Source organism: Nycticebus coucang, chromosome 4 (genome assembly GCF_027406575.1).
Source record: "Nycticebus coucang isolate mNycCou1 chromosome 4, mNycCou1.pri, whole genome shotgun sequence".
NCBI lineage: Eukaryota > Metazoa > Chordata > Mammalia > Primates > Lorisidae > Nycticebus > Nycticebus coucang.
In genome coordinates, this window is record NC_069783.1 from 48,997,044 (window position 1) to 49,023,484 (window position 26,441).

The 26,441-nt window shown below is 39.9% G+C and overlaps 1 protein-coding gene across 17 annotated transcripts in view; it reads right to left on the reverse strand.

Moving 5' to 3' along the window:
* NRXN1 (neurexin 1) overlaps positions 1-26,441 on the reverse strand; it is a 1,108,798-nt gene that overhangs the window by 549,493 nt on the left and 532,864 nt on the right. For all 17 annotated transcript variants that reach the window (XM_053587958.1, XM_053587975.1, XM_053587974.1 and 14 more), the window contains 3 exons: positions 23,937-24,318; positions 21,673-21,863; positions 3,567-3,740 (listed from right to left, as the gene is read on the reverse strand). In XM_053587958.1, coding sequence (XP_053443933.1) covers positions 3,567-3,740; positions 21,673-21,863; positions 23,937-24,318 — 747 coding nt within the window. The remainder of the gene's footprint in view (positions 1-3,566; positions 3,741-21,672; positions 21,864-23,936; positions 24,319-26,441) is intronic.

Here is a 26,441-nt window from a genome sequence, read left to right on the forward strand (position 1 = left end):
TCTTAAAAAATAATCTGACCACATTAGAGAGCAGCAATTCAGGGTACCTGCCAAACTTCTATGTGGGCATAAAGACAGGCTTTGTTTTTGTTATTATTTTCATTATCCATGACAGTCTTTCTCTATTCAGGTACTACAAGAGAATGCATGTCTCTGCCTGACAAAACACGTTTTTCAAACTACTCACCTTCTAGAACAATATTTAAACATTGACAGGCATTTGCACAAGACAGAGCCCTGGATTTATTTTTTCCTTTAGTTATATAAATGTTCCTATTATTTTATCACTGAATAAAAGTGGGAACAAGCCACAAGGACATTTGACTTAGGAGAATAAAAATGAGGATATGTCTGAAAAGGAAAATAAAATGAAGGCAAAACTATGATTTCTGGAAAACAAAGAAATAATACAGGAAAGCAGACAGATGTCTGGGTCTTGGAGTGAGGCAAACTTGGGTTCGAAGTTTACATCTTTTCACTTACTAGATGTATGACCTTAGCAATGTCACTTTGTATCTCTGAGGCTCAATTTATCTAAAAAAAGGGGTAGAGTAATATCTAATTTATAGAATTTTGAAGATTAAATGAGATAACGGATGTAAACTTATTACCAGTGTTAGATGTCATCATTAAGTAGAACTGGATATCTCACAAAGCAGTCTAGGGGTAAATGAAAATTTCAAAGACTTTATGTAGAGAAGTTATCTTGACTTTGGTAAGCCTTCTATTAGTTATCAGTCTCCATTTTCTTTTATATAAGCAGGAACGCCAGCCAAATCAATAATTGTCAAAGTGTATTGGCATTGTTTGGGAACCTGTTAGAAATGTGAATCACAGGGCCTCGCCCCAGACTTACTGAATTAGAAATCTTGAGAGTTATGTTCAGAAATTTGGGTTTGAAGAATAATCTAGGTGATTCTAATCCAGGCTAACTTTTTTCTTTTTCTTTCTTTCTTTCTTTTTTTTTTTCTTTTTCTGAGATAGAGTCTCACTCTGTTGCCCTAAGTAGAGTGCCTTATTGTCATAGCTCACAGCAAATTCAGATCAAACTCCTGGGCTCAAGGGATCCTGTTGCCTCAGCCTCCTGAGTAGTTGGGATGACAGGCACATGTCACCATGCCCAGATAGTTGTTTTTCTTCTTTTTTTTTTAGTAAAGATAAGGTCTGGCTCTTGCTAAGGCTGGTCCCAAACTCCTTATCTTAAGCAATCCACCCACCTCAGCTTTTCAGAGTACTAGGATTACAGAAGTGAGCCACTGCACCCAGCCTAGAGGCTAACGTTTGAGAAATGTTAATCTAAAGACACTCTAATGGGGGTAAAATCCCTTCTTAGGGGAGATGTATTTTCTAAATAAAATCAATTATTACGAATAAAATAAGTTAGAAATAAAAGGCTACATGTGATTATTGAGGTTAAGATCAAAAGCTTTTGCAAGGGGCTTGAAGATTTGTAGATGCTATTGGGTAGGGATAATAAAAATCTTGACACGATTATTATTTGTCTAAAGTATTATTTGTCTTGACAAGTAGTATTACATCATACTTATACTACATATTTCTGTGAAAAGGGACCATAAGTGATTCCAACGTGATTGGGAGTCAAACTCCATTAGAGACAAAAGTCTTTAAAAGGGTAATTTATTTGGTATCTACAATTTTAATCACTAATCCTAAAAACAAGTCAATCTCATTAATTACACCTAGGACAGGACATCTAAGCCTATTCCTAGGAACCTTACATGACAGAAATAATCATAAATTAAAAGTTGTTAATCTCGTTGTTGGAATGAAAGAATCAGGGAAGTAGCAGGCCAGAAAGTAATATTCTAACGTAAGAAAGTAAGAAAGGATAAAGATTATTAAAGCTCAGATATGGAAAGCATTGCAGATAAAGTAAACAAATAACCAACGCCATTAAACTGAGTAAGTTTAAATGTTCAGGCAGTAGTTGAAGGGTGTCCAAAAGGATCTGTAATTAATTAAAATCTGTAATTAACCAAACTGCTTTCTAGATTATGCTGAAAAATAACACCAAATATCATTACCACAAATGTCTTTTGTTAGTACAATTTGATCCCATTAATCCTCTTGCTTCTATCCACTCACATCATATGCCTCTGGTAGGGGGACTGTATGCTGATATCTTGTTTTCCATTTCGTGGGTAATTGGCTATAAATGTATTTGTCTGACACCATTTGTTACTGGTGAGAAGTCACTTACCCGGCAACTTATAGAAAGGCTTATTTTTAAAAAAGTATTTTCCAGAAGAGTTTATAGTACCTTTTTTTGTTCTTTTAAGAAACAATAAATGTACATATTCTCATGAGTTAGATCACCTCCAAGATCCAAAGTTATTTTCTACATTTTTGTGTCTGTCTACTAGAAGGAATTTAATCACTTAACAATTATATTTCCTTTACTAAATTTGGCAAAAGGAAGAAAGACAGTTTCCCTTGGTGTCAGAAAAGAGTTATGCCTAAGTTTGAAATAAAGAAAGTAAATATAGTGATAACATTAAAAAGGAATCCCCTCAAGTCTTCCATTAATAACCTTATCCTCCAGCTTTATTAAAACCATTTAAATTTCACCTAACTTTTCATGACAACATATGCTTCAGAGAGGGAAAGAAACATTTTCAAATAAAAAATTCCACGTATGTAGGTAATTGCTAAATATAATCACATGATTTTTTACTGAGAAAGAAATTATTCATAATCAAAAGTTCACATTTCTTTCTCTTTCCCCATACCAAATTTCCTTATGAATCTAAAATTTTCAAAATGGCCCAAACTGCATTCAGTATTAAAGGAGAAGCAGCAACATACTGAGAGTCACAAAATTCATGATAATGTGATTAAATTACATTTATGGAGGGAGAATTGGTTCAAGTAATCTGAAGTATTGAAGTGAAAATTATCTAAAATGAAAGGAGCAATCAAAAAGTACTCCTACAGATCTCGGTCTGATAGAGAGCACCGAAGAACAGAAGATGGGTTAGTGCATTTTTGATGTATGAAATATTAGCCTTGGGTAATATAAAAGAGACCTACTTTTGCTGAAACAAATGATAATGTAAGTGAAACACCCCTTCTTCCAGGTACATAAAAAAATCAAAACAGTGATGGGAAAAGAAGAATCTGAATTTGCTTCCCTTATTATAGCCTACTGAACGCAGATTTTAAATATAGGGCTCAAGTTGATTAATACTTGCTGAAGTAGGTATATTTTTCTAATCAAAATGGGATATCCATTTAATGTTATAAAGCCAGCATTGCAGAACTGATTTATAAACTAGTTGGGTGAACTATAGAATGCAAAGAAGCAGAAAATAACAAGATCCATAGATTCAGCTCTCATTTTATGACACACTGGGCATTAGTGTAGGCTAGCAAACAGTCCAGAAAATTTAAGATTTATGAGATAATATGTTTAAAATGTGAGTAAGGACTTCTAAGCCCTAAGTGAAAGTTCAACAAGTTATCAGAATGATGCTGGCTGCTGAGCTTTGTTCTCATTTATAGGCAGACTTTAAATTATTTAGCATGTAATGACAAAGATCTGGTACCTTCACATCCTCTCTCAATCTGTCCATTGCAGAAAAGAGCATCTGAGATGAGGTCCGGAAGTCGTCCATTTAAATCAACCGATGCCAGGCAGCCTTGGAAACCCTCCTTTGCGTGAACGAGTTTGGGCAAGGATTTGTACGTTTCTTTAGCCACTCCTCCAATGTACAAGTCACCTGTAGGAAGTTCAGAGTCTCTGTCATAAAAGCAACCTGTCATTGAGTTTCAACACACAATTGGATAGAGAAAAAATCGTGAGGTTTGTTTTTCATTAAATAATAAATTAGTAAATCCATAACTAGCTATCTTCCTAAAAGTGGAAAACAATAGAAGGATTTGAATTATACATGAGCACTTTAGGAAATTTCTAGAAGCTATTTCTATAGAGAACTAAGGGAGTCTGACACGGTGTGGCCATGTGGAAGGGACACGGGCCATGGAGATGCACACCCCGTGCGACCATCCAGGCTGGCTACTTACCCACTCTTCAGTTCTGAGCATTTTTACCCCTAGTTTCTCTAAGTATTAGTATTCTCATTTCTAAATGGGTACATTAAAACCCATCCAATACAATTGCTCTGAGGATTAAATGAGATGAAAGATAGGAAACACCTATCAGAGTGAAAATCTGTAACAATCAACAGGCATTCATATTAAATTTGATTTCTTCCTAGATGACTCAGTGTTTTCAGTAACCAGTTCAGTGAATTCTCTCCAGGGTCTAAAGTCACCCTTTAGGTTACTCTTAAGTCCATGGTCCCTGTCTGCATCGGCCTTCACTAATTCACTCCTGTAATAGTCTGTATATAACTTAATATTACATCCTTCTTCAGTTGCTTTTCCCCTTTGTTAAAATTACACCTTACATTGCTTTCGATTTTTTTATGTGGCTCTGGGGTGGTTAACATGTTATTAATTTATTTTTGCAATTTTATTGCAAGTTCTAATGGAATGCATTTCTCCACTTTGTCATCTTCAGGTCTCTGTAATTAGGATTCACCGTCTTCATGGCCACAGCTTCACAAAAGAGATTGCAATCCATGCTTGATTCTGTCTTTTCCTATTGAAATCAACTCACTGTACCTGGATGGCATTCAGTAAGTACAATAAATTGCCTCTACTAAACATTTAATGCAGAACATAAAGAGGATGACCTCGAAATTCTGTACTACAACAATCCTGTCTATGAGTTCTGGGGATAGATGCTTTTCAGCTACTTCTCCAACATTTCATTGTCATTTGAATTTTCTTTCTCATATTAAGCACTACTATCCAACTACCATACAAGTTAGTCAGCACATTTTTCCCAGGGAATAACAAAACCCCTGTATTCCTAATGTTCTCCTGGGCCCCTCTGTGTCGTCTTCATGAAACTTGGTAGCAAGGAGAACCAACACATGCACTATTTGTTGAGCCATGAGTAGCAGAGCCCTTGATCTCTGACCCAGAGATCTTGTATTTTCTGCAGGCATCCATGAAGTAGTAATTAGTTAACTATCAGCTGATGTGCAGGATAAAATCAATCACAAATCTGACACTTTTGAATTGCATTGATGACTAAACTAGAACAGAGAGATCATGCGGCTTGTTCAAAGTCATTTAGCTTTAAAAACCAAAACCTTAGGATTCTTGACCTACTGACTAAAGCTTTAAGTATTGTGCTAGGATGCCACTGATCCTATATAATTTGTACTGAAAGTACTAAATGTGTTTGCTTCCCCTACCTCTTAAATAAAATAAAACATAGTCATTGGTGAGTGTCAAACAGAGGGCACAGATTTCTAATTTAAGGGCTGAGCCCTGGTGGGTGTTAAAACCTCAGGTAGATTTATGGAAGTAATGCAGATCTGTGTGTATTTCCTTGGGAGAACCCAGAGGCAACAATACAATCCTAGAGCAGAATAAATGGTTGTGTGGTCGATTTAGGCCTTCTCAGAGCTTAGACAGGCTCATAGAACTCTTCACACCCCTCTGTGCTATGGGAACAATAAAGCAATTTCCAGAGTGGCACAGAAACAGCAGAAAATCACACATTCAAGAATGAAGATGTTGGGTAGCAAATCAGTGGGCACCTGAATAGTGACCGTAAAATATTTAAAAGCACCTTCCATGCTACCTTCCTCTAACTCCCCAACAAACTGGTACCACGGAACTATCCACACCCAATAATAACCTCAGAAAAGAAGAATGAGAATGTATTTTCATTAACTCAAAGAATCAAAGTCCAAAATAAAAACCAAGGTATAGAAAAATAAAAAAACATACCTTTCTTGTATATCAGAGAGTGTGGGTTGAGATTTATACTTTTACATGTCAAATAGCAATGCAAGGAAATGCTCCCTTCATGTATTTGTTGAACTAAATTTGTTAGAAAATTTCAGTTCTCCTGCAGGCCTAATGAGTGCAGTATTAGAGAACAGTGGGGCATTGAATGAAGAATTCTCGACACTGCTTTAGGCCTTTTAGGTGTGGAATTTAGTACAGAAACTTATGTATGGAATGCTGTCTATTTAATAATCAATCTTCCTCTGTCTGATTTTAATCTCCCGCAGGAGAAAGACTATGTTTTTATTTGTTTTAGATTCTCTCATAGCACCTGGGCTGTAAGTGCCAGGGGCCCTCAATAAATATTGACAGCCACCTGATGGACTGACGTCATAGTAGAAAAGAATAAAGAAAAAAGAATGGTAAGACAACCCATAGGGAGAGAGCTAATTCCCAAACGTACTTACTTCCTTGCCCCACTTCCTACCACAATTTCTATGGTTTCCTATTAGCAAACTTATTTGCCTGCCAACATTTTAGAACTTATTGAAGAGAAGTAGTAATCTTCCCCCTGTGTTACTAAACAGCAGAATGTATCAATTCAAGCAGAGCAGGATGTAAGTCTCAAGGATATCTGGGTAGATGAGTTTGGCTTTAGTAAGAAGGGGACTTCTCCTGACTTTCATTACTGAAGCTGCATTAGCAGCACCACTTAGCGCTGCTATTATAAACTCTTCATATAGCACACAGTGGTCTGAAGTCCCTTGGTGGGCTTCCACGTGAACGAACAGAGGAAGCCCTTAAGTGGTCAAAGCCCCGTGTACCATTACCATTTCATGAAAGATATAGCTTCTGTTTTTTCATCCTCGGAGTGATGGAAAGAAAACAACCTGTTAGCAATAATGGGTCCTTGTAGGTAACATCCCTCATGTGAAGGAGGAGACGCTTATTGTTGGCCCTATGTATGAACAAGAGCCAGGATAGATATCTGGTAGGAGCCAAGTTTCCTACAGACTTGAATGTGATCCTGTTACCCCTTTTGCAAGCTAAATGGCTGGTTTTTATTCAGATGCTTTAAGTGGGTCACATATGTAATTGAATGGCAATGCTGGAGTTGGAGGATTTTCAGCAAAAGATGCAGAGAACATGTATAAATCCAAATAGCATCAAATATTTGGGAGATGAACTTCTTGTCTGCAGCACCACGTATCCATACCCACTCCCAAGAGTGGTGTCTGCACATGATCTGAAGGGACATCACAAGTACCCATTTCCTGGTAGCTGGGCACTAATGACCAAGAAACAGTGCACAGGTGTTTTAGTTGAACACAAATTCTGGCTCTGCTACTTATTGGTTGCCTCAGTAGATAAAAGTTAAATTACATAACTTAAAAAATGCCTTTCACAGAGGATAATTCTTCCTCTGTGAAATGGGGTGAACAATACCTACCATATGAGGATTGTATAGAATGTACGTAAAATATTTATAAAGCATTTACTCAGCACACGATTGAAAACAGTGACTGTGTGGGCACCTCCGGTAGTGTGCCTCATTCTGGGCTGACTGCGCTGAGAAATACACCAGAATGAGAAGTAGAGTCTGTCCCCTGTTTCTAGTACAATTGCAGTGACAAGATGTCAAAGTTACAAGTCATTCATGACATTCATTTTATTTAATTTAGTTTACAGTCATGTGTGCTTGAAGGGTGCCATACTATAAGCAGCTCAAGGGGCTCCACTGACTCCGTTTGAAACCCAACAGCATAAACCTGGTAACAGATGAGAAAGTTGGTTGATAAATACCTCCTAATTTGATATCCTACAAACAGATCAAGAGACAAAATAATAAAAAAAAATTCTGTGAAGCCCAAGGGCTACATTGTCAGGTTTTGGATAAATTAGCCTAGAAAATCAGAGAAATGTAAAGTTTCTTCTGGACTTTTACTGTAAAATAAGCATTATGGAAGAGTGGTGACTAAAAGAAAATACAGAAGACATTAATTTATAAAGACATAAATGTAGGTGCCAGATATGGAAAATGGCACAGATATACCATGGAGACAAAATGAATAAGGTATTCAAGAAAGAGAATAAAAGACTAGATTGAATTAAAAAAAAAAAGACAATGAGGAGTCCGAGGATAGAAAACAGGCAAGCTGGGACACTAGGGAATTTGAAGCATTAATGATTTGAGGGAGAGATGAAATTCCATTTAACATTAAATATGTGGAATTTGAGTAGGAGTGTCCTGTAGGAATCTGATGACATGAACCTGGAGCTTAGGGGACAGAGGTAGGGCTTAGAGACATGGCTTGGGAGCCATCAACCAAAAACAGATTAAGGAAGCAGTGGAGGAGGTTTTCTCTGCAAGCAATTAGAGCAAAGGCTGCAAGCTCTGCCTTACAGTAGCAGAATGCAAGTGTCAAGGCATAATTAGTTCTTTGACTCAGCTTTCCTGTTTATTCATATGTACTTTTTTGTGCCACTTAAACATCTCACTTTCATTTTAATTAAAAAAGCGTGCATAAAAAGGACAATTGTTTTGTAGACTTGGATAGCTAAAACTCTAGGGAATCTTAAAGAGGCTCCAGCAAACTCTCCTAAGTGGCACTTGGAGGAAAAAAAAAAAGAGGAAGTCATTAAATTGTGAACCCCTTTTCTGACAATTACCTTTCCCGTTCTTCGTGGGTGTATGTCCCGTTTGTCTGTAAATTCTTTGAAGAAATGACCATAAGCACTTTTATGTTATGGTTTCACTTAGCAGGCACTCAATAACTATTTGTTAACTCATTGAGTGAACTGGCTGAATTAGTAGCACATTCAATAAATAATTACTTGAACAATAAGAACACGATGAAGGTTTATGCACAAGGCGCTCATATTTGTTTCTGGTTCTTTTTATATGAGATGTAATGAATGAAGTTAATTGTGAGAAATGCTTCATTTATAGGTCCCTTTCCTTAAGCATAACCGATGAAGCCATCCAGCTCATTAATAGATTTCGGTGCAGTGGCTTTTTTTTTTTTTTTTCATTCTGGTAATTCGATAAGGTAATTCATGGTCAGTTTTAACTCTTATCTTTTGGCTGCCTGATATACTTTGGATTCATTTGTAGGAGGGGTTGAGAGATGAAGGTACAGTTTTGGGTATCAAGAACTCACGTACTAGTTTCCTTCTGCACTTAAAGTAAGTGGTAAAATCTTTGTAAAAAATCAAATGGGAGCCTCTTCAGGCCTTCTATTTCACTGTGTCTCTTTGCATTCTGATGTACAAATATGTCCTGACTGCTGCAGGCTCCACAGGCCCACTTCACACCATGGACACTGCACACTCGCTCTACAGACTTATACATTCTGTTATTATCACAAAGAGAGGCACAGGTTTACCTACTGTTATGGCTACAGAACACAGCCAGGCTAACTGTGTGGACCCCTGATACTCTTCCCTAGTGAGTGTGTTAATCTTCGTCTGCAATTCTTTCTGGTGTACAGATGTTTCTCTCCACACAGCTTTTGGGCCACTACTGAAGGACTCCTCAGCTCGCAAGCCTTCTGGTTTCAAAGCTCTTATTTTTTGGCTCCCTGGCAGCCACAGGTGTTCCTGATCCTATAGCAGGCTCCCTCATCCAACTATTATGTTAGCTAAAGGTCCTTAAATCTGACAAATAACACCAAGACAACTGAATTTGAATGGAGAGTCCACTCTGAGAGAGAGGGGGCCTCCTTTCTGCTTTGACTCTTTGGTAATCAGTGTCAGGCAATGCCAAAGTCAAAAACTAAAAAGACAGCACTCACTTTTATAATAACAACTGATGTAAGTGTAGCATCCTAAGGTTTGTCAAGCACTAGCACATGTACTGCTGTACTTGGTTTTTGACTGGTGAGCAACAGAAGGAGCAAAGGTTATCAAGGGCACGTGTTGACAGATGAAGAAACTATGGTTCAGCTGTGCTGCTATAAAGTGGCAAGGTCTGACTGCAAGCCCGATCTTCTAAAACTATCATCATTTTCACTCAATCCACACTGTACACTCTCTGTGGCAACTGGCTGATACCATCACTAAAAAGTACAGGAAAATTTGGAGAGTCATGGCTAGATGAGAAAAGTAATAGTAATAAGTATTAGCAGGGATCTATACAACCTAACAGATTCCTGGGACAGTAAGAGACTTATCTGTATGCCATGGAGAAGTTTCACGAAGACAAAGTCAATCTGCTTCCATCATCAGAAATACTACGTATTGAAATTCTTAAGATTCCAAAATTTGATTGTTAGATATGAGTGACTTCTCAATTGCCTCCTAGAAAGAGATAAACCAAACATCTGCATGCCCCCATGGCTGGACCTAACCCCACCTAACAGCTACGTGTGACAGAAGGGAGTAGGGGATCCAAAAAGGTTTGAATTCAGACCTTGTGTTTTTGTATAGTCAGTTCTTTGAGAGTTAATATCATCATTCTACGGACAGAATACTGAGTGCTTTCAACAATCCAGACTTTTGTTCCAAGCTGAAAAGTTGAAATAAAATTGTACAAAGGAGGAGGATTTTTTTTTAAGTATGCAACCTGAGGACAGATTTGGTTTGTGTATTTGGCCAGCAGTCTGGGAGGAAAACCTGATGGGCATGCTACATGGAACATAATAAAGTGAAATTGCCATGGGGCGCGTGTGGTGATCCATCTTCTTTTAAAGCCACTCTATACCACTGACACTGTGACAGATGGGGTGCGAGTTTAGGCATATAAATTCATGCCAAGATAACTTCATCTTATGGCTTTGAATGTGTAAATTTACCTTTAGGTAAAAACCGGGTAGAAATATTTTCAAGTTCTTCCTTTCGTCTCCATCCAAGTGACAACCACTTTAAATACCTATGACATTCTTTACAGCACACAATTCTGTCACGATTAGGTGTTTCATTTCCACTCACTGTGTAATACCCTTTGGGATTGCATATGGATTGCAGAGGTTCTCACATATATTGTTACACCTTATACATGGATCACACACCTTCGTTTGAAAGGTGCTTTGACATGTCTCTCCACTTGCTCCTCCTAACAACTTCTCACAATAGTCAGGGCGGTTATTATTATCCCTGCCTGAAAGGTGAGCAAACCACCGTTCTGAAAAGGTAAGTTACCTGCCCAAGTTAATGTGCAACTAATGTAAGAAAAATAGCATTGGCACAGAAACAACCTTCTACTTCCAGGCTCTTTTCCCACATTCTCTACTATTTATACTAAAAACCTTCTCAATGATAGAAATAACATAGAGAGAGGAGTTTAGAAATGACTGCTCTGGAAATTAACAGAGATTATAGATAGTGAACCAGTAACATGACCAGTGCAAATCTATTATTTTTCCTGAAATTTTACATAGTTCTATATACTAAATTGGCTTTATTTCTTTCCCCAAATAAATTTTCTTATTTCAAAACAAATGAATACTTATTTTGGGTAAAGAGGAACCAATGGTATATAGGCTAAGTATAAAAGAACAACGCTTCCCTAGAATAATGGATTGTTTAATGCAGGTTGGAAAGTGGCACCTGTTGTCAACTTAGATATAAACAGGACAAAAGAGACTATGGCCACCAGTGTTTTTTCTTGGAAGAACAAAGTGGTATAAAGCACACACAAAAAAGCTACAGACATTGTTAAAGAGCTTCTAAAATATCATGAATTTCATAAATATATATCAAGGACATACAGTGATTAAAATTTTGGCTGTAGTGTTGAAGGGGACTTCAAGGGACCACGGAGATAGAACAAATATACAAGTTCTATGCAAGGCATGGGGTGGGAAGAGCATGTGGCAAGTGCCAGTAGAAATACTCAGTTACTTTGCAATTACCAGAGGCAAGATTTCGAGGTTCCACAGCGCAGTAATAAAGTGCAAGTTTGAATGACTTAAGTTTTATACGGAACAAGGAATGTTTTATTTTATTATATGACATTTCCCTCCAAGATGAAAGTATTACCTTTCATTCTAGATCAGTGGTTCTCAACCTGTGGGTTGTGACCCCTTTGGGGGGAGTTTGTAACAATGAAAATACATCCTGCATATCAGATCTTTACATTACAATTCATAACAGTAGCAAAATTACAGTTATGAAGTAGCAACAAAAATAATTTTATGGTGGGGGGTCACCACAACATGAGGAACTGTGTTAAAGGGTCATGGCATTAGGAAGGTTGAGAACCACTGCTCTAGATCATTAGAAGGAATTCCTTCAGGTATGCTGGCAAATACAGAGAGTAGTATTTAAATACTGCTGTAGACATGGGTTGAAATTCATTTCTACTACTTGGCGCTATGTGAGAAGAAACAACTCACTTAACTTCTCTGAGTCCCCATTTTCCCAACTGTAACATAGGGTCACTAATAAACAGCTCATTTATCTGTTGTCAGAGTTAAGAGACCGTATGTGTGAAACAGAATATCACAATTGAAGTTCTGACTACAGTTCCAAAACCATAAATATCAGATAAGAGAATATCTGGCAGATAGCCAGATGCAAAATTTAAGAAGAAAAAGATAAAATATGTAGCAGATGATTCAAGGGAAGGAGAAGCAAGAATTAAGCTCTGAACATTCTGTAACTATAAGAATCACCTGTCATGTAACAGCTCAGTAACACCTTGGTGATAAGGGCATGGGGACGGGATCCGCTCTCCTGCTACCGAGAGCACGGGCATCAGTGCTTGGCAGTCTCCACATCTGGGGTGTAAATAGCCACAGGGTCGTGTCTATAAACAGCTGCAGGAGAGGTTAGTCCGGGTTCATTCTTTCAGGGACTTGCTCACTCTAACTCTTTTGCTCCTTCTGCTCACAGGGCGCCTGCCCAGCGCCCTTCTACAAAGACTGCTAAGATTCGCTCTCCTACTAAGACCGTTTCACTCCCTGGGAGACTCTCTCTCTCCTGCTAAGAGGAATAGCCCTCCAGCACCTAAGGGGAGTCGGTCCTGAGCATGGTAGCAACAGTGGTTCGCAGCTGGACAGTTAGATAGGCCAGGGCCAGAGACCCCACAAAAATACTTGTTGTAAGTCCCTTGAGCCTTTTAACTATATCAAAGACATAATAATCAAAAATAAAAGGGGTCCTAAGTTAAAAAGAAAGATATCTGAGAATTTCATTTGAAGTAGCTTTTACTGTGCAATGAGTTTTTACCAATAGATTCTATTTCCAGGCCTAGTGAGAAAGCTCTCCGAGGCCTCTGGGAGAACTTTCTTTGTGTTCCTTGCAGTTGGGCTGGTGCCTGACCCACTGAGAACTCTCTTTTGTTGTTGTTGGAGTTTTGGGCTTGGCTGGGCCTGACCCCACCACCTCGGGTATATGGGGCCGGCACCCCTGCTGAGAACTAGCAGGGGTGATAGAAATAAGAGCCCTGGACTGGGCTGCACTTCCAGGGAGGAGAGGTTCAACCAAGCGTGGGAATTTCCTATGGGCAGTGGTGGCCCCAGGTGCACGAGAGCAACGCGGCAGAGGGGCCTGGAAACAGTGTGGACTCAGGGGTAAGAATCTGGGTGGAAGGAACAGAAGGCATCTCCACTCCACAGGGGCCGAGGCTTGAAGGGGTGGCACTAGATGAACCCAGGAAAGCGACATGAGAGGAGGAGTGAGGGTGAGGGATCTGCCAGTCTGAGTCCCAAGGTCAGCTTGTCGATACGCTGTGAGAAGCAACAGTAGGAAAAGGCAGAAGCTGAACTTGCTACTTCTGCTGCCAGTGACGGGCTAACGCAGGCCGTAGCCTCAATTTTGAGTTCTAATTAATAACTTATACACATAGTCCATTTTTAAGTTTTTGGATTAAGATTATATTAGATAACAAAATGATTATGGAATTGTCTTAAGAAGGAACTCAACTGTACAAACACCTCAATACATCTTAAAGTGATAGCTTACGGTAAAAAATAATATTGTCACCCAATTATATTAAGACTTACTTAATTATGACTTACTTAATGTCATACTTTCACATATAAGTCCTTAACACTATGGCTGTCATGCAGGTGCTCAATAAATGGTAGCGATGATAATAATTATGATGGCAACAAAAATGCAGATAATTTATTATATATCTGCATGAAGAGCAGAGACACAGCCAAGCCGAGATGATGCTGAAGATGCTGCGTTCCACATACCACCCTTTTGTTGTGTATAACTCAAACTTATGTCCCAGCACAAGTGCAGATAATTATGTCACAGACCATCAAGTTTCTCACAAATACGTGGGACTCCGCATGCTAAATTTATCAATGTCAAAGGTCTGTTGTGTCACAGAAATAGTACGTTAGTACCGGACTTTGTTTGAAGTCTTTTGATAGTCCCAGAACTCCCAGGGGACAGCAGCGGTGAGGGATGTAAGGAGTGTGTGGGTTGGGGACAGCAGGTTGGTGAGTGGGGACTGAGGGGGGACAGGGAGGAGGGAACCTGCTACGGACAGGCCAGGGATTATAATAGCCACCAATCCTAAGAAACCTGAGTATGCAGATGGACCGTCCTGTGCCAGGGTAGTGCTGCAAGTTGGTCTACATATTGCCCACATCTGTCACAGCCAGGTGAGCCTTAGAAGCCTCCCCACTTCTTGCCCACTCTGGAGCATCAAAGAATATACTGGCTGACCTTGTGTGGCACTGTGAGAATTAAAAGAGAACCCATGTGTACAACAGGGAGGTCCGAGAACCACAAAAACCCTGAAGATTTAAATTCTGCTTGGTGAGTGAGAGGGGGCCAAGGTGCTCTTCCAGATGTTAACACAGGGAGTGCTTGACCAAGAAGCTTAAACATGACCAAGATCACTCAGCACCACTCCTGGCCTTCTCTGAGGAGGAAGCAGCACTGGAGGCTCATCAGGTCTTGAGAGCACTCACCTGGCCCTTAAGAACTCTGCTCTGAGCACCTGCAGGTACTTTATTCTCTGTGGCATGAATATCACCACCTTTAAGAGCTCGAGTCATCTAATCACCATCCCACTGAGATACAGCGAACTGCCACGTTGTCTGGAAGGCTTTTGGGCGCTGCATTCAGCTTTCCAGCAGCCCACATTTTGCTGATGCTCAAAGGTTTACTAGCCTGAGGAAAGCTGTTTCTCCCTGTGCAAAACCTCCTTGCAGCTGTTCCAAGCAAGGAAGCCAAGGAAGCCAAGGCCTGTGGCTGTCAGAGGTCAGCTAGTGCTCGGGCAAGGGGATGGGGCCGTCAGAGCTGCTGCAGTATCCCACTTGCTACTTGTCTCCACCTGGGCCTGTCACCATCACACCAATCGTCTCCCAGTGAGTACACACAAGGTCACAGACCACTGTTCCATGTGGTGCTGCAGGTTGTCAGCAGCAGTCAATCAAGGCTGATAGGAGCAATCAAACTTGCGCTTCCTGGCCTACTGCAAAGAGTGTTGAACTGGGAATTAGAAGACTAACTATCTCCATGGCTGTGCAAGTCAACCTCTCCTGAGCACACTGCTCTAAAAGAGGAATTGGTCAGACCAGCTAATCTCCAAGAACACCTCTAATTCTACCTCCCGATGATCCTAACGGTGGAAAAAAAAATATCATCTAATAGAGTTGAGGGGGCTGAAAAGGTTCAACATAGAAAATCCATGACTAATTTAGGGGCGATTCCAAGACAAGTACAAGAATAAAAAAAAAAAAAGAGGCTGTCCATAGGCGATAAAGGATTTAAACTCTCCTGTAGTCTGTGAGCTGGACCAGGGTTCATAGAGAAGCCAGGAAAGAACTTCCAAATGCGGGTTAGACAGTGAACCCCAGTTAGCTGTTCATGGGAAGGGAATGATGTCTAATGCAGAGTGAAAGTGAGATTAAAACAAACTGGCAAAGGCTTTAAAGAGAATAAATTGAGACTGATTTCTCCAAAACCTATTTATCTTGGAGAAAGCTCAAAATAAACAGTGGTTTCATGTCTCTAATTGTCTTTCAAGTACCTGTAATCCTCATGTGAGAAAAGAAGTTAAAAGGAAAAAAAAAATAGTCAAGTCCTAACTTTTACCTGCTCAGAGCCTATTGTCTTTATTCTGTGCTATGGCAACTGCCCCTCAAGTGGCCCCTTTTGCTTGAGTCTCAGCCCATCTATTATATTAAAGTCAAAGGAATAATTCTAAAGAGCACTACGAACTCCATTCTTCCAACTAAAACCCTTTAATTCTTCCTTCTCTACCTTCTGGCATGAGACTCAGGACCCTGCAGAATGAGAAAATTACCCCGCTCCTCTCTGAAAGTTTATAGACAGCCTTCCAGCTCATAGCTTCCATCTCGTCTCTGTCAAATTCACATTTTCTGCCATGAAAGTTCACCTCTGTGTTCATTGCTAGTTGGCCAAGCAGACGTGAACTTGACCGGCCACATTAGGGCAAAAGCCCAGGAAGTTATGCTCTTAGATGAGATGATGACAGGCCCACTTCCTGCACTAAGCCCTGTCTTTTGGCGAACTGGAAGGGAGACAAAGAGGAGAGCACACAGACGTGGAAACACACAGGAACCAAAGCAACAGGTAGAAGCCACAGGCAGAAGAGTTGGAGAAGTGAGGAAGCAGGAAGAAGTTATCCAGTAGCAGCGTCGGCATTCAGAGCAGAGAGGGTGGTCAGACTGCTGGAAGGGCGGGCGATGCATTAAGGAGCAGGGAACAGGTGGATTCCAGGGGTACCCGCCGACCCTAAGAGGGTCCAGCATGACTGTCAGGACAAAGTGCTTATCCTTCGTGTGGCTTCATTGGTCAGCAGCTTAAAGGATTTCTTGTCTTTCTTACTTCCTAATGGATGCCTAAAATAATCTACAAACTGAGGTAATGTGAATGACTCTCTTTCACTTATAAACTTAAAAAAATCTAATAAATATGGCCTAACCAGTGGACAACAGGATTTTCCCTCCGTGTTCCAAGGCTAAGCTCAAAGTTGCACTCTTCTTCAAATGTTTTCTATTGAAAAAATTATGTAGGCAAGACAAGTGGGCTGCCAGATGTCACAGGGGCTGAATACACAGGCTTGTGCATGTCTCAACACAGCTAAGACTTGGAAGAGAATCTGGTTCACTGAATTACTACAGTAACGATCTGTAAGTAGCTGCACCAAAGGGTAGGAAGTGGAGGGATATGTGTTAGACGGAGGATTAGAGAGGTTATGTAGTTCAGTGACAGAGACTGGTCTGAGATCAGGGAAAAAATAATAGGAGTACTATTTATCTTAAAATATTTGCTTAGAGATTGAATATGCTTGAAAGGAAAGCCCTAGTTAAGTTGTTGTAGGGGACATTTTAGTAACTTGGTAGCAAGATAAACAATAGCAGGTTGTTGCCTTCTGAGTGAGATTTAAGAAACTATCTAAGGAAGGTTAAGGAGGAGATAGACGTGGCTGGTGATTGTGGTCAGAGGACAAAGGATAAGATTTGAAGCCAATGCCAGAGCTCAAAGCCCTTCAAGGCAAGGAATTTGGGGTCGGAGGGACAGAATGAAGGAGAAAGAAAGGACAAAATTCTGCCTGGTTTGACCTAGATGTGGTCCATAAATAAATTACTGTACTGACTTTAATAGTTTTGTTAAGTGGCCACCTGAGGGCACTCTGTCCTATGAGCCCAGGAATCTTAATGGTTCCCCCTATCAAGCAAATTATTTACCCTCAATTTCCTGAAGGATAAATTTAGGTGATGCCTTAAGGAAGGGTACTCATGAAAGATAGGGGCCCACTGCTATTACTCCTCCTATCTTTGTTCTTGAACTAGATTAATGAATGAGCAAGACTGACCTCAATTCAAATCCCCAGGTAATTGCCAGGATTAAATACAAAAATTTCATTTAAATCTATTTAGCATTTAGTGGAGAGCCAATAACTATTAATTCCCTTCCAAATATACATACACCCTAACATACAAATTGCCAAATTTGCCAGGAACAAAAGAAGGAACACAAGGAGGAATTACACCAACCCTTTATCTCTCTAAAGGGGGCAGGGCTCAGAAGTTTCAAAATGAATACAGAACTGTGTTTGCTAAAATTATTCCATAGAGCAATTTATGATGCTCCTCTCATGGCATGTCGCTGCTTGTACATAACAGCCAGAGGGAATAAAACAAAAACAGCTGGGAAATAAAGATGAAAGCCAAACTGCATCAGCAGGGAGAGACACACAACCCCCTGAGAATCCGAGCCATGTCAGCAAAGATAATTTGCACAAGGTCACCTGCTTGGAATCCGTCTTCCCAGGGAGATCATTAGACTCCCATCCATTTCAGTCTTTCTCTACTGGAGTCAAAAGGGGGAATGGAATACATGGTCCGCAGTTTGCAGTCTCTACACTCATGTTCTGTTTATGTAATGAAACAGAGTCACACACAAAAGCAGGCATTACCATGAAGGCTAACAGTGGAATTTCAAATGTCTGACAACAAAGAAATTCCGCTTCCCCTCGCAAATGGAGCAGGTTGAGATTTCCCCACTCCCGAGTCCGATACAGCACATTATGTGGCCTCATGCTGCCCTCTAGTGTCTTTTTAAAGTAAAGTAACGTCAGAAAGAAAAAAGGTTCTAAAATAAAAGAAAAACTAGTTTTATACAAAAATTAAAGAGTGAGTTAAATTTGGCCCTGACATGGATCTTGCATTATTTCAGGACTCTGTAACACATGGCATCCAGATCAGTGAATGCTCTTTAAAAATACAGACACTTGTCCTCTGCACATCCAGCTCCAGTGATTACTGCTTCAGTTGGTCCAAGGTGGGGTCCAGAAACATTCATTTCACCAACACGGCCACATGGTTCTCATCATTAAGCTATTGACATCTCTTTGAAAAGAACCAAATATGGTCACAATGATGATGAATAGAGTATAGATTAAATCTGATAATTTTCACTTAATTCTTCAAGAGTTTAATTCATTGGTAAAACCAGGTCAACTTTAATTTATCCCACACGGAGAGCAGCTCAATCTAGCGTGACTAGCGTGTAAAGAAAACACCATGGTTCAAGTCCGAGTCAGGAGTTTATGTAGACGGTCTCCTGTGTAGATAAGCCCTGCCTCCCAATTCCAGTGGGCATCTAGGTGGAAAGGAAAATGAATGCCTAGTTCTTCTCACTCCTCCATCAGAAATCCCTTAAACATATGCCCTCAAAAGTCTCCCTGGAGCCCCCGGTTAGTTTCACTGCCCCCAATGTGGCCGTACAGCATCCTGTGCTCCTCTGTCCTATAAATGCTCTCCCAATGCCAGCATTTTCTTTGAGACAGAAGGCTTTTCATAACAGGAGCCCTGCTATCGTCCTCTTCCCAGAGTCAGTGCTTGGTCAGCACACAGCTATCATCTGGTCAGTGGCTATAGTTGCCCAACTGAGGGTGCTGCCCATGTGCCATAGGAGAGGCCAGGTCCCGGGAGCACACACTGCTCTTCCCAAGCTCCCTCTAGTTGATGGCACACGTGGCTGTTGTTGCTACTGGATCACACACCCATTTGTAGGCCTTTGCCTAATTTTAGGAATGTGCCCTCACTTTTTAGCATGGTTTGATAAGTCTGTAAACATTTGGAAACTTCCCAAAACTATAAGGGATAATCATTAGTATAGAATATCTTTGTTCACCTGGGAAATTTACATTCAATTTAAACTGTGGTTTATTTTTTAAAAATCACAGAAATATACCCAGAGTACCCTATATCACGATATTATATAATATGCTATTTTCGATTCACAGTTCTGGTGGGTTTGGGTTCTTGGGGGGGGGGGGACATGGGCAAAGCCTGTCTTACATTCAATGTTTGAATAAAAACTAGGTCTGGGAGCTCCTCAGATGGCTAAGTACCCTCATCCGAAGAATCCTAGACCATAATCTCCTATTACCCTCACTTCTAATTTTTAATGAACATTAAGCAAATACTTTCTTCTCAGGAGCTACTGCACTGGGTATCCAGAGACACAGGATATTGCCTAGCATGGCTTCTCCGGGCCTTCCTGGTCAAGGGCTGTGCATGCCACAGACTCCAGCTCTTTGCAAACGGCTTTTTTGCTAGCCATTTTAGTCTCCAACGTACAATCCAAGGTTTCTGGGGAAGTTCACATATGCTTACTGAGGTAACACCTACAGGAATGGGGCACTGTTTTGCTTTAGCTTTTCTGGCTTGGCCAACACACTGAACTTTACAATCTCTCGCTTTCCCTTGACCATCATCTCTGAGTCTGTGGTGCAAGAACAGGGGCTCCCACAAAATAGAGACCTTGACCATCACCCTCTGGGTCTGCGGTGCAAGAACAGGGGCTCCCACAAAATAGAGACCAGAAAGCACTCCATGTACTTCAGTCAGAGAGAAGAAAGAGATCTGCCCCGTTAAAAGCACTTCCTTTGAATTTCATTTTATTTTCTGAGCTAAGTTATTAGATTTGAGGGCACAAAAAAGATCTCTTCGAAGTTAACATGAAGCCCACGGTGAAAGAAAGGAGGCGGCCATTATCACACATTTTATGTGTTGGACAATAAAGTCCCAGGATTGTACATATATTCTGCAATTACAGAAAATGAAACACTTTTATTTCTCCTTTCACCTTATTTAGAAACAGCATTTTTCTCTAGAAAGTGTTGTCTTGAATTTTCTCTTTCCAGTTCCCTAACTCCCCAACATATTTACTTCTTTCATCAAAGGGAATGATCCCATCAATAAAAGAAGCTGCTCTCTCCAAAGCAAAATTATGCCTGCAATGCAGCTATAGGGCTTTGTAATGCATTAAGATACAGCAGAAGAGCTGGTGCATGGGGAGTTTTACCTTTCTCTCTAGTAGGTGTTCTCTCTGGATAAGTCATTACACTTCAGATTTCCCACACTGAGAATGACACATTAATAGTCCCTTCTTCCAGGCCTGTTGCAGCGTTAAATGAGATGGGATATATGGACACATTCTCAGTGAATCACAAAAGCCCATTCAAATAGAAACTTCTGTAATTTCCCCCTATTATTGACATGTTTTCTTAGCATTCTGTCTTGTGAACTCGAGAAATCAAGCATCACTAAGGATGGGAAGCATTTCTTTTTTTTTTTTTTGTAGAGACAGAGTCTCACTTTACTGCCCTCAGTAGAGTGCCATGATGTCACAGGACTCACAGCAACCTCTAGCTCTTGGGCTTCCGTGATTCTCCTGCCTCAGCCTCCCGAGCAGCTGGGATTACAGGCGCCCGCCACAACGCCCAGCTATTTTTTGGTTGCAGTTCAGCTGGGGCTGGGTTTGAACCCGCCACCCTCGGTACATGGGGCCGGCGCCCTACTCACTGAGCCACAGGCGCCACCCAATGGGAAGTATTTCTAAAGACTTTCTTAGCAGCTGGTGAAGGAAGCATTATCATAGCTGGGTGTGTGTTGAGGAGATCGGATGGGGGTAGAATTCACTGTTGGAGACAGAAGCCAGGCTCAGAGCCCTGCTGGTCAAAGGGTCTGTAAGGATCTAGGAAACCTCACCAAAGAAAGAAAATTATAATACTGGTAATATGCTCTAGGAGAATCTCCCTGTGTCTTGTTACCTTGATTCCAAGCTGAATGAAAACTGTTGGGACCCAAGAAATTTGCAAATATCTACTTTTACTTTGACATCAAGACTAATAATAGATTTTTTCTGACTCTTTAAATTTTAATCACGCCTGCTTTCTTAGGTGTTGCATTTTTTGAGCTGCTATTAAAAATACATAGGTTCTTACCACACTAAAGGGGGCCTAGAAGCTTGTGTGTTGTATTATTAATTACATTCTGAAAATCAAATTCCAGTCAGTCTTTGCGCAAAGTACAAGCACACCCCCAGGCAGAGGATTTTCCAGGGGAAGGCAGACCCTGCAGTGCAGGGCTGGCTACTCCGACAGTAACTTGTACTTACTCTTGAGGTCTAAGTTCCTGGCTCCGGCAGTGATCTGCGTCGTGATCTTCGTGTCAATCTTTACAGTGTGGAGATTGCTGGTGTCCCTTGATATCATCACATTGTGCCATTGATTGTCATTGAGAGGTTTATTTGAGCTCCCTTTGATGAGGTTAGCACCATTTCCCAAGTCAAACACATAATGTAAGTACCTGGGAGAAAAATGAAAGAGGGGAAAGCTCCATCACTGCATAAATTGTTGAGGAAGTCAAAGCAGATATTACAAATGGTGATTTTTTTTTCCCCAGGTAGTTCTATCCTGAATAGAAGTCATGAGAGTGAGTGACACAGAGCTCAGCTAATAAGACGGTAAGAAACACTCTGTTTCGGAAGGGATTACTTGTTGCCTCCAGTACTGGAAATGGTGAATGTAATTTTAAAAATCACAACGTACATTTTTCTTTATGACTTTGGAAGGCAGCATCCTTCAGTATGCTTTTTCTATTTCCACCATTCCTTCCATCCTTGCTATCTATGCCGAGATGGTTACTCTTCTCATTCTTCTTGTACCTTCCAAATTAAAACTCTGTATAGAGATGTATATTCATCCTTCAAGACTGAGCTCAAAAATCCACTCTCTGCCCTACAGGTTTTTCTTATTTCCCTAAAGACTCTCCTGAGCCTTGGCACATGATCATCTCAGATAACCTCTCATAGGTCTTTTCTGTATATTCGTGTTCACCTGTAACCCTCAGGGTTCTATATGGGCATGGCCGGGAGTCTCTGGACATCTGAGATATGCACAGGAGCACTAAGGGACAGAAAGGCAGAGCAGTGCCTGGCACGTTATCTGGCCCTTTGTAAACACACAATAATATCTGCTGATAAATGCTCAAATCAATTAAAACGCATCAAATTTTCCTTACAGTTTCAAGGAAATTTCATATAAATATTTCTTTCTAAATTCTTCAAGGAACTCTAACACAGAATTGAGCTTTAGTTAAATGGTATTTTGGGAAATTAAGGACTTGAATTAGCTATTTAATTTAGCACAGACTAGCCTACAAACTTCTAGAAATTCTTCTGTGGAATTTCACAGTCATGAAATGCACGTTTTGAAGGGTAAGATTTATGAAAAGCCTCCTATAAATTAGAACTCAATGTTATTTGTATCTCTTATATAGAAATGTTGGTACAACAGATGTACAATCTACAAACACATGAAAAAAAGCTCATCATCCTTAATCATCAGAGAAATGCAAATCAAAACTACTTTGAGATATCACCTAACCCCAGTAAGAGTAGCCCACATAACAAAATCCCAAAACCAGAGATGTTGGCGTGGATGTGGAGAAAAGGGCACACTTCTACACTGCTGGTGGGAATGCACACTAATACGTTCCCTCTGGAAGGATGTTTGGAGAATACTTAGAGACCTAAAAATAAACCTGCCATTCGATCCTATAATTCCTTTACTAGGTTTATACCCAGAAGACCAAAAATCACAATATAACAAAGACATCTGTACCAGAATGTTTATTGCAGCCCAATTCATAATTGCTAAGTCATGGAAGAAGCCCAAGTGCCCATCAACCCACGAATGGACTAGCAAATTGTGGTACATGTATACTATGGAATATTATGCAGCCTTAGAGAAAGATGGAGACTTTACCTCTTTCATGTTTACATGGATGAAGCTGGAACATATTCTTCTTAGCAAAGTATCTCAGGAATGGAAGAAAAAGTATCCAATGTGCTCAGCCCTACTATGAAGCTAAATTATAGCTTTCACATGAAGACTATAACCCAACTATAGTACAAGACTATGGGGAAAGGGCCAAGGAAGGGGAAGGGAGGGGGAAGGTTTTGCTGGAGGGAGGGTAATTGGTGGGGCCTCATTTACGGTGCATCTTAGAATGGGTACAGGTGAAACTTACTAAATGCAGAATACAAATGCCTACATACAGTAACTAAGAAAATGCCATGAAGGCTACGTTGAACAGTTTGATGAGAATATTTCAGATTGTATATGAAACTTGCACATTGTACCCCTTGATTGCACTAATGTACACAACTATGATTTAACAATAAAAATAAATAAATTAAGAATCAAAAAAAAGACCATGTTGAATCCATATTAGCTTAAGATACCCAAGAATTGATTCAAACAAATCAATCCCTACCATCCTCCAAGCCAATACAATCTGTTCATTTTATATGTTTAGAACTTGAGCTCCATTTTCCCAAAGTTTTATTTATTCGTCATTGAACCAACATATACTCACCCTTTAACTAATTCAACCACAATGAAATCATTCCCATCTCCACTGTTATACAGAATTAGTCCATCTAGGGATGTTGTCTTGAACTGAAAAAAGAGATGCATAGAAGTGTAGGCTTGCAGTGTAGCTAAGGCAACATAGCTCGATTTGGTCTTGAAGGTGACGGGGTCTGCTATGATGTTCCTGAAGCCAAATCTGGCATTGAGCTCACAGTAATCTATGTCGCCATTTTTACACAGGTCAATGTATGCCATTCCATTAAATGTCAGGCTCTGCAGGTGTCCAATGAAGTTGGAAGGGACCGAAGAAAGGTACCGTCGTTCCGTGATGATGCCAGTCTCTATGTTATGGAACTCCAGCCTCGTGTGATCACCCGCCATCTGACCTAAAAGAGAAGAGAAAGCATTATTATTTCCTATACCTGAAAGGCACTTCAACTTTAGACTTTCATTGCAACCTTACACTTTAAAACACACAAAGCCGAATATCTCCTCGCTACTTAGTTGTGCACAGTAAGAACATGGAGGTGATGTTCAAGGGTAAAACACGGCTGGCTTATAAAATAAAACATCTGTACATCAGGTTTTAATCCTTTTCCAAATTTTAGTCTGAACAAAAATCATACTCATTAACAAAAAGTTATAGCATTTTTTTAATAAAAGTAAAAATAAAGGAAGGAGGTTGGGAATGGAGAGGGAGGGAGAGATGGATGGAGGGTTAAGGGCAATGAGTGCTCTAAATCACACAGCAAAGAGATGCCTCCCAGCTTCATGGTCAGTTAATGTTTTATGTACATCTATAAATGTTCTCCTCGGAAAAAAAATTCTGACTGTATATTTCCCTGTAGCCCAGAGAAACAGAGGAGTGTTGCAGTGCTTCCCTGTTCTTCCAACAATGAACCATGAAAATGAGTTTGAAGTTAAATACATGCTTTTCATGTCCCCTTTACTGTGCTGAATAATGTCTATCTTCTTTACTAGTCTCCCAAACACGTTAGAAATTCTCTTGATCTCTGGAACTATGCTATTTTGCTCCACCATGTTTGGATAACTAAATTGAGCACAATACACTAAATGAAGGCATGCCCAATTTTGATAATACCAGTAAAATTAGCCCACATTACCGCAAGACACAATCTTTTTTTTAAACATCCTCGAGTAAAGCTTTAGCTACAGATTTATTTAGCAATTGACTATTCATCTCCACCCTCATTGCTTTCCACCCACTATATTTCCCTGTCATACTCATCATAAGCCAACCTAGCCCCATCTTTACATTCAGAATGAGAATTGTACCTGCTTGCAAGGTTGAAGGTAAAATAAATGAAGATGTGAACTTGTTTTCTAAATGGTAATACACAACATAATATAAGGCATTCTTATCAGTGCCAGCCATTTACTTCCAGCATTTTGCTCTTGTCTAATTAAACTGCCATTCGATTTCTTCTGCAACTCCAAGCGATCATTTGAATTGCAATCAAGTTTTGCCAGGTGCTACCTTCCCTGTCCAATTTGCCATATTGGAGAAATTACCAAGTTTACCCTATCCCATCATCCATAATCTTAATGAAAGTATTAATTAGAGCTAATCTCAAAATTGACCCCTGAGAAAATGCACTAAACCGTCTTCCCAGATGCAATGAAGATTGAGCACCCACCTACATGGGTCCCCTCAACCAGCTTGAGGAATTTCTATTTCTTTAGTTACGATAGCAAATTATTAGATAGTTTAAGAAAATGCCTGTAAGTAAAAATTTAGAAGTTATCCTTTTTGACGTGTAAGAAAATCTGTTTTATATACTTAGTTAATTGAATTTGATGATTTGATGATTATCAACTTATTGATGTAAAAAACTCTCTCCTGAGCTGTATTATACAGAATTTTCAAACACTCTTTACCAGACCGTGATCCTGCCAACATGGTCATCACAGCATGTTCTCTTTTTAGCCCTTGGTTTGTTCTGATCCCTTCTCTGAAAACGTCTTTCAACAACAAAAATGATTGTAAGCAACTATGCCTTTTCTCCCCACCACCATGCTTCCTTATTGTCTATTCATTGCTAAACTATTATTGATATTATGTCCTTAGCAATTCTGGTTTCCCATTTGGCTTCATTTCCCTCTCCTTCAGTTTTTCTTATCCAATGACCTCAATACTGCTCTGCAGGAATCCACCTCTTTGGTAGCAAATAAAATTAACCAGTAATAGTCTCCAAATAGAAAGCTCTAGAGACAAGAGCATTGATTTAAGAAGTTATATACAAGAAAACTATGAAGAAGGTAAAAATCATTTCAGCTTTGATATTCCCTAGCGTTGATTTTTATCTTTTTTGCTATATGAAAATCTGAGTCTTAGCTGGTTGCACACATTTTACTTAAAGGCTCTATTGATGAACCAATGAATAGTAAAATAGGAATCAGGATGAAATCTTTCTAATACTTGAAATTAAATATTGCCTTATATTGTCAAGTTCTTGGCAGCTAAGAAAGACCATTTTGTTTAGCAGGA